This window comes from Vespula vulgaris, chromosome 16 (assembly GCF_905475345.1).
Source record: "Vespula vulgaris chromosome 16, iyVesVulg1.1, whole genome shotgun sequence".
In the NCBI taxonomy this organism is placed as follows: Eukaryota; Metazoa; Arthropoda; class Insecta; order Hymenoptera; family Vespidae; genus Vespula; species Vespula vulgaris.
The window spans coordinates 4,940,291-4,948,927 of NC_066601.1; the positions used below are offsets into that span (position 1 = coordinate 4,940,291).

Genomic DNA, 8,637 nt, shown 5'->3' on the forward strand with positions numbered 1-8,637 from the left:
TCGATTTTGAGGATCGAACTATTACTCGTTCGATCTCGCTCTAACGTTCTCAAGGTTATGCCAGAGCTCGATCAAGGCTAAGAATAGGTACGTAAATACGCTCGCGAGTTTTATTTATCTCTCATATAGGTACGTAACGCGTATATCCACGAGTGTGTACACGCGCGCGCGCGTGGCTAAGTAAGTACTTATGCGGGCGGGCAAATATGCTCATTCACTTTTTTCTATTCGATATATTTTTATTCCAAAAAAGAAATCTTTTCCTCCTGATCCGTGACGGCTGAACGACGCGCGAACGGAAAAGCAAAGGCATTTCATCCGACAAATCAAAGAAAAATCTATCGAGAGATAGCGGACGTTAACGGCCGACGTCCGAGTGGCTTAGGATGTAATTTTTCATGAGAAAAATCGTTTCTAAATCAACGGGTATTATCGATATTTTCGTGGCCAAACGATCATCTCGGAACGACGAAAATGTCGTGTCGGCAGGAAAACGTGCGCAAATGGTTAACCGGCTGGCGACGTCGAATCGCGAGGTGTTCGGCCGTAAGCGACGAAACCGCGAGCCTATGGGCATACGAGAGGGAGGGGAAGAGAGAAATAGCGACGTAAGAGCGGGATTTCCCGACTAGAGTGATTCGAACCTAATTCGAAGCGATTTCCACGCTACGCGCATCGGTCAACGCTTTCTAAATATACCTTGTTTAAGAGGAGAGAGCAGCGTACATCTGTATCTTTTAACGAAGAGGAGAAAAAGAAGAGAGACGTAACGATCCCCTGGGATCGGCTTGTGAAATATTCCTCGGACGAGACCGACGAAACATTTCTCCTTCGTCGATCGAACGAAACGACGACGCTTCTCTGCGTGCTTTCCTGCTGCATCTCCTACGCGAAACAAATACACTCGCCTGCGCTGCCGGAAAAAAGGAAAGAAAGAAATATCTCGAGCTAACGAAAAAGGACGCGCGTATCTTGGCGCGTCCTTATCCCAGTTACACGGGATAGTCGAGATCGATGATACGACCTTTCGACTGCGAAACGTTTGGTTTCGCGCGAATACACATTAGTTTATTGTCGATGATTCGTTATACAATATTACACTATATTATTGTTTCATTTGGTATAGAAAACAAAGAAGCGAACAATGAGATTGGACAAAACAACGACGTATGTAAGTAGTTACTTATTACGAGTCTACGCAGCTAGGAAGAGGAAGTTTAAAAAGGAATTTTTTTCGTTTCTTTTGTCATTGTTGTCTTTCCCAATGAGACGCGGTATAACGAGATAGAAATCGCGCTTCAAATAGGACTGTTATGGAAGTTACTCCTCCTTCTCCGAGGCAATTTCGAAGAAACGAATTCCGATCTACGGATAATACGGTACTCGCGTAACGAGCTGATTTTTTTTTTTTCGATCGCTTCAATTCGCCGAGCGTTTTCTACTCGTTACTCGATTCTCTCAATATCGCGGAAATTCCATTGAGCGTAGATCGAGAAAACGCGCGCGGTAATTCGAGAAGCGCCGGTCGACACGACGATTCCATCCCTTTTTTTCTCCCGATATCCGATGGAACACGAGTCGCGCCTTGGCGATAATTCGCGACGCTGCAACAATTTTTCACGCGCTCGTTCTCTTTCCTCTTCGCCTTTCGTTCGCTCGCGCGGCTGATGAAATTATAACCGCTGCGATGTAAAGGATAATCAACGACTCGAGTCGATATAACGCGGTAAGAATGCGCGAGGTTTCGAGCAGGCAAGATCGAACGGGAAAAAGGGTATAAGAAACGACGCGTTACCGCGAATGATCGTTTTTAAATCTTTCAAGAGCGCGTACCAACGCGAATTCGAGCAAAATCGCGGTCGCTCGGTCGCGCCAAATGAGTTTTCGGGAAACCCGATGACGGACGGATTTCCACTTTCAAAATTCCATTCTCTGTCTCTCGGTATCCCTCCAAGCCACCCTTCCACGATATCACGGTATATTAACACGAGTACAATTTATATTTATATCACTTGTGACATTGAAAGAGCTTCGACAACGTTTTTCGCCTCTCCTTTTTCGTTAAATATTCTTCTCCTCCCAAATTCGCGTAGTCCGTGGTCGACAAGTTTGCCGTATGGAGAGATTTATCCGATTCATCTGCGATAACGTTTTCATTATTTTCACAACGGATACCTTTCACTCGAATGATTACTCGGATATCGTCGCTTTCATTTTTTTTCTTACTGAAAAATAGAAAATATTTTTGTAGTACGATTCGTCCGTTATCGAAGTCTTTCGGATATTGCGTTGAACGATAGATTTTCGTGGACGTGGATGTATTCGTGGACGTGGTCGTAGGATTAATTTGAATCGTCGAACGATCCATCGAACGATCTGTGCGAGGTAAATGCGACGACGACGTCGGTGGAATATCCAAGTAGAACGTTTCGGTTTCGTCGCTCGTTACCATGCTGAGCCTAAAAGACGGATTACGATAATAATAAACAAGATCGTTTGTTGTGTATTTGCGACTGTATCGATCAGCCGTTCCGTTTCCAAGAAGGATCAGCTTTCTAACGCGATTAGATACAAATATGTACGACATATTTACGTATACTTCCTGGTAAAACGATCGTTAAGACTAACGATATGGTCTGGAAATAACTCCCAAGTACGTACGTTTTCCTCGTCAATGTCTTTTCCGTATAATCGTGTTTATCGTTCGGTGACATCACGAAAGAATCCCGTCTCGATCTTTTTAGCTCTAACTCGTCCGACGTTAGATCGGCGTCGCGCAAAAGCAATACCGATCTCTTTCGTGATTCCCCATTCGGTTGCCTTTCGATCTGGGCCGTTACTACCTTTATAGCGCGATCATCGATCGAGGATTCGCTCGTAGTCCATCTAAAAAGTTATTGAAAATCGTAGAAAGATACGATAGTGATCGCTAATATATATAGTAATTCGCTCAATATTTTTCGTTCGACTAACCGATTTGAAATCGATGGAGATTTTTCCTCAATTTCGAACCTTCGAGCATCATATCGAGGTTTACGAGGAGGTCTCGTGGGGGGAGGTTCGTTCGTACTCTTTGAAGATGATATTTTTTCTAGCAACAAAATAAATCGTGTTTTCGCCTTTAATGGCGTACCTACTTAATGGTGTATTTTTTTATTCGTACGAAAGGATAAAATATAAGATATAAGCTGTGATACTTCCCTTTGTTAGGATATGTACATTGATAATTATCTCTAAGTATACGAATTTATTCTTATACAGGTTTAAAACATTCGCTCTTCGTTCTTTATCGATTCGTTAATGACAAACTAAAACTCTTCGTTCGCAAAGGTTGGTTATTTTTCTTCTCAAACTGACTCTAAACTTATTCGCTCTGTCGCATCGCTCGATCCTATCACTTTTTACCTTTGTATTTTTCCTTTAAAACTGTTTTGCTGCAGTCACAAAAAGTTCCGGTTAAAATGCTTATTATTATTTTTATCGCTATGCTCATAAACATGACGTTATTTTATCGATTCTTATAGATTTTTATAATATTTTATAGATATCAAATATGTCACCGACGTTATTCCTTTCTATACGACGATCGCGTGCGAGGGATGTTCAAAGATTACTGATCGTTTCCAAGTATCGTACGCACATATATGTATGTGTATACACGATCAAGTGTATACAAATCGAAATTTGACCGGTCTCTCTCTCTCTCTCTCTCTCTCTCTCCTCTTCCATACATCTGTTTGTATACAAACGAGTTCGATCGAAGGCTGTTCGATATCGACGAGTACGGCCATAATCCTCGATCGATTTTGACGGACAAGGTCTTCTTTCAAAGACAAAGGTTTAACGACGTTTTCGAATTTTTGAAAAAGCTTTATTTTCTTTGAAAAGAATCGTGTCAAAAAAGGTTCTTCCGAAAGTAGTTTCTGACGGAGATCAAAAAATTTAATACTTTCTGCTTATTTTTTATACACGATATACATGAACTAAGTAATATTCGATTAATAGTGGATCGTACAATCGCGAGGTAGAGTCGATGGCGATCGCGACGACAACTTCATTTTTTATTTCTCATTTTCGTCAAGATTCTTCACCCGTTCGAGCGGATGCTCGTCTTGCGGCAACAACGAAGCCTCGTGGTAAGTGTATTTTTCTATCGAGCGTATAAGATATTTTTTACAATTTCTTGTTACGACAACGATACCGATAATTTCGTTTCTATTTTTTTTTGTTTCCGAAGAACGTTTCAAACGTGTCAGCGAAGCTAAGGATATTTATAATTTCTTTTCTTCTCTTACTCTTTCCCTTTTCCAAGGTAGATAATGGAGAAACGGATTCGTATGCGGTGGGGCGGTTCGTCGGCGAGGATTTTCGATATATCGACGCGGCTCGTCGTCGTCATGGTTTTTACACGAAAGATCACGTCGAATCTTTTCGCGTTATACGCTTTTTCTCATTACATCACACGCGATACCACCTAGACGAGCTTATACACCGATGCAATAGACGCATAGTATTTCCCTATTACGCTTCCAGTTGCGCTCATATTTTGCCGATATTGCCGATATCCCGTCGCTGGAGTCACATACTCTACGAGCGAAAGGCGCTGAACGATGTGTGAACGCGAGCAAGCGTGTACATGTTTAATGAACTAACGGTAAGGTAAGTATGGTCGGTGAAAATAATCGTAAAACAGTGGCGCAATATATAAGAAAGTATCGCTTTTAATAATTATCGATAAGACGTCGAGGAGAAAAGAATAAACTGTACTTTCTACGCCGACGCGAAGGCTCGCGTTGGACTAAGAATTTTCCGTGACGCTAATCGCGTATAATTTGAAAATAAATAAACCGAACAAAAACCGTGCGCGTCTTCTTGACGAAAGAACGAAAAAGAGCGACGAAAATTATCGTTGAATTCTGCTAACGGATACTATCGATATCGAAGATAAAGGAGAAGGAAAATTCATTCGCATACGATAGGAGTGATTAGAGAGAGAGAGAACTATCGGACTCGGAAAGCTATCGTCGAATAAAGGAAGATTGCAAAATATTTTCAATATTTCTCATTTTTTAATCATAAAACGGACGGAAAAATGTTTTAAAGTCGGTCGATGTGGGTTGCGTCTAACAACATCTGTCGATAAAAGATGCATATGAATGCATACGTGGGAGGAGGCTGGACAAGAAGAAATCGTTGCGTAACTCTCCGCACCTTCCGAGATTATAAAAAATGTACCGTTCGCGATCGTTGCATAGATTTTAACGCTGTGATGGAAAAAAAGATAAAAATATGGAATAATCAGATCGAATGAAATCAAATCAAATCAAATCAAACGAAGACAAAATAACGAGGCAAACGTAACGACGATAATAATACTGGTGGTAATGACTGACAATGAGAAAGAGAGCCAGGGGGAGAGAGAGAATAAGGAAGGAGCGTGACACAGAACGCGGACTTTGTGAATTTTGATAAACCCTTGGCCTTGAAAGTCTTAGCAATAGCACGGCTCGCTCCCGTTATTAGAGTACAGCCTTGTGATTTTATAATTGTATAGAATGGAACGTGTGTGCCAGCGAGAAAATAAACGAACCGAAACTGATAGACGGGAGGAAAAATAATTGTTTACATTTCATGCTTAATTGCTGACTCGCCAAACGTTAGCGTCTATCGTCGGAATATCCGCCTTTTTCTCGCACAGTTTCTTTTCGCTTTTTTATCCCTCGCTGCGGAACTTGTTCTCTCTCTCTCTCTCTCTCTCTCTCTCTCTCTCCCTCCCTCTCGACACAAAGGCACAATCGATCGAGCGCAGCCAAGTTAATCGGCCCGCAAAAAGTCGAAATCCTTCGACGTTCCATGCCAATTTCCGATCGATATTTTTACGACGACCTCGTGGAATGAATTTTTCATCTTTTCTTTCGGAAAAAGAAGATGAAGAAGAAAGATAGGAACGGATATCTTCTCTCTCGTATCTATTCCAGTAAATATCCGCTTCTCGATCGCACGGTCATAGAATCGACCGCGCGCTGATTCCCGAGTAGTCGATAAAATTGAAACGTACGAAGGTAAAAAGAGTAAGGATGCGAAGGAAGAACGTTCGCGTGCGCGTGCTACGTCTTAACTCGAAGGATTACTCGACCGGAGAATATAACGATCTAGGATAGATTCGGCCTCGTGACGTAATGCGCGAAAGCTGTCTAATTCGTCAGTCATGAGGTTATTGGAACGAGGTCGGGAAGCTATTAAACGCATCGTCGTTGGTCTCTTCTGGAAAAAGTATTATTTTATATATAGGAGATAATTCCGCGAATGAGAAATGTACGAAGGAAAACGAAATACGACGAGGCGACTAGAGATCGGTGATAGTCCGCGATCAAAGAAATACTTGCTACTAATTACGAAGCGAGACATCGAAGATTGGAACATCGCATACCACGTAATTATCGATTAATCGATTAGACTGCATCGCCGATAAAAGAAAAAAAAATCTAACGAAACTGTCGATCGTAGTAGATACGTATCTATCTAACGAGCATCGATTTGAAAGAAAATACAAATGCACGATCTTATGATCCAATCGGTAATACGCAGGAATAAACTGTAAACGACGATACGACAGGCATATCTAAGTACCTGGTAGGTACTTAACCGGTCGATTTTCAACGAGACGTTCATTTCTCCATTTTTCCGTTGACCGTTGGCTTGTCTAACCGTTTCGACGAGAATAGCGAGAATTTCGACGGAGGGTACGTACTTACGTGGGTGAACGGTTTCGTTAACGAACAATATATTGGCGAAGAACGCTAATAAACGAATAATAATGATGGAACGAAACGACCACGTCCGTCGTCGCGATCGAGCCTCGCGCAATTATGGTCAAGTGAGCAAAAAATATAATCGTCCCGCATAAAATGTTAATCAATTCGCAATTGGCAAGATCGTAACGTTTATTCGTCTCGCGTTCGAAGCGCACAACAGATCTCTTACTTCGTTCGGGAGCCAGCCACATTCTAAGAGAAAGTTGCGAAATTTTCGCGATAACTCTTTCGCGATTATTCAAATTATACTAATTATATGTGTATATATGCGCATGTATGTGTGTGTGTCCATATATAAATAAATACATGCATATTGTAATAAAGCACGTTTGCTCATATCGTCTTTCCTTCGACACGCTCGTGTCACGAGTCAACGTGTACGGATCTACGTAAGTAGGTGTGTTCGATGTTGAAATCAGAAATTCATTGGGAGAAAGAGGGGGAAGCGATGCAAAATGTTCCATCGTACAATTACGTATGATAACTAACGGGACGGGACGGGACGGAATTGCGAGAAGGCATTTGAAAGAGCCGAGTCTCCAAGTTCGTTTTATACGCAAACGTTTAACGACCGTTTAAACGCTCGTTGATCTCTCAATTAGCGCACTTTGAACGGAAATGTCTCTCACCGGTCGATTTTTATACGAGCGAGAGATTACCTACGTTTACCTGCTGCCCCTTATCGCTTACGTTTCACGCTACTCGACGAACGGAGTCCGCCTTTGTTCAGGTGGCGTCAATTCTTTTTCGTTGTCAGCATTCGGTAATGCGAAGGCGTTAAACGATTCCCGATTAATTCACCAGCGCGTTCGATCGTCACCGACGATTTTCTCACGTGGGCGGATGATACGGTATCGATTTATCACGGGAATTCGATCGCTTATCGATCCGAACAATTTATTACTCGGCCTAGAAAAGGAGGAATGCGACTTTTGCTTCGTTTCGTTTCGTTTCGTTTCGTTCCGTTTTGTTTCGATACGTCGATAGGTACACATGCAATTCGATCTACCGATTTGGAGCAAGGGCAGTATCGCCACACCGATACTTTCTTTTTGTAAAATCCTATGCTACTAGTCCATTAGCTCGCTCGCTAAACAATAAAGCGGCGGTCTCACGGCGAGGCTAAACTCAACGATCTGTTGGTAGATCACGCGCTTTCTAGAATGCACGCGCGAATCGATGCAAATTTCATCGAATCGTACGTACGTTGTTGCTTCGAATTCGAAAACTTCTCGATGGCATCGAATGGCGACGAGGAAACGAACGATACGATAGTTATCGTCGATTTACGTACGCTTATTTTCGCGCGTCGGATTGATTTTTCGCGCGAATACGTATATCGTGAAACGTATCTCGTTATCATCGGTATCATATCGGAAGCTAGGAGATGACGACGAGCTACGTAGAAGACCACACCTGCGACGCAAGGCTAGATTTTTATCTCTCTTTCGTTGCCGTTGGCACGTCGCCGGCACGAACGAGCAGCCGTTGAATATCTATCCGTGGTCGCGTCGACGATTCTCTCAAAGATCGTTGCTTTGCGACCCTCGCAAAGTTTAACTCGATCTCGAACGACGTAGGACCCGTCTCGCTGGCCGAAACGAGTCGGCCGAACGAGAGTTTTGCCAATTATTCGTACAATTCATCCAAGTCGAATCTACGCGTTACGGCGACTGCACGATTTATTATCGGGTCGCCGATGAAAATCTCGAGGACCCAAGGACGATAATCGAGCGCGCGTTATCCCGTACCGTCGTCACGTCGGATACCCTTACCCTTCTCCCATTCTTTCTATATACCTACTTACCTACCTCAATCTTCT

The 8,637-nt window shown here is 42.6% G+C and overlaps 1 protein-coding gene across 1 annotated transcript; it reads right to left on the reverse strand.

The window, feature by feature from the left end:
• Positions 1-1,018: 1,018 nt before the first annotated feature.
• LOC127069739 (uncharacterized) lies at positions 1,019-8,405 on the reverse strand. The gene is made up of 5 exons (XM_051007157.1): positions 3,406-8,405; positions 2,974-3,091; positions 2,662-2,886; positions 2,227-2,459; positions 1,019-2,139 (listed from the first exon to the last, which is right to left on the reverse strand). The coding sequence occupies exons 1-5, from the start codon at positions 3,497-3,499 to the stop codon at positions 2,009-2,011; spliced, it is 801 nt and encodes a 266-aa protein (XP_050863114.1). The 5' UTR covers positions 3,500-8,405; the 3' UTR covers positions 1,019-2,008.
• Between the last annotated feature and the right edge of the window lie 232 nt (positions 8,406-8,637).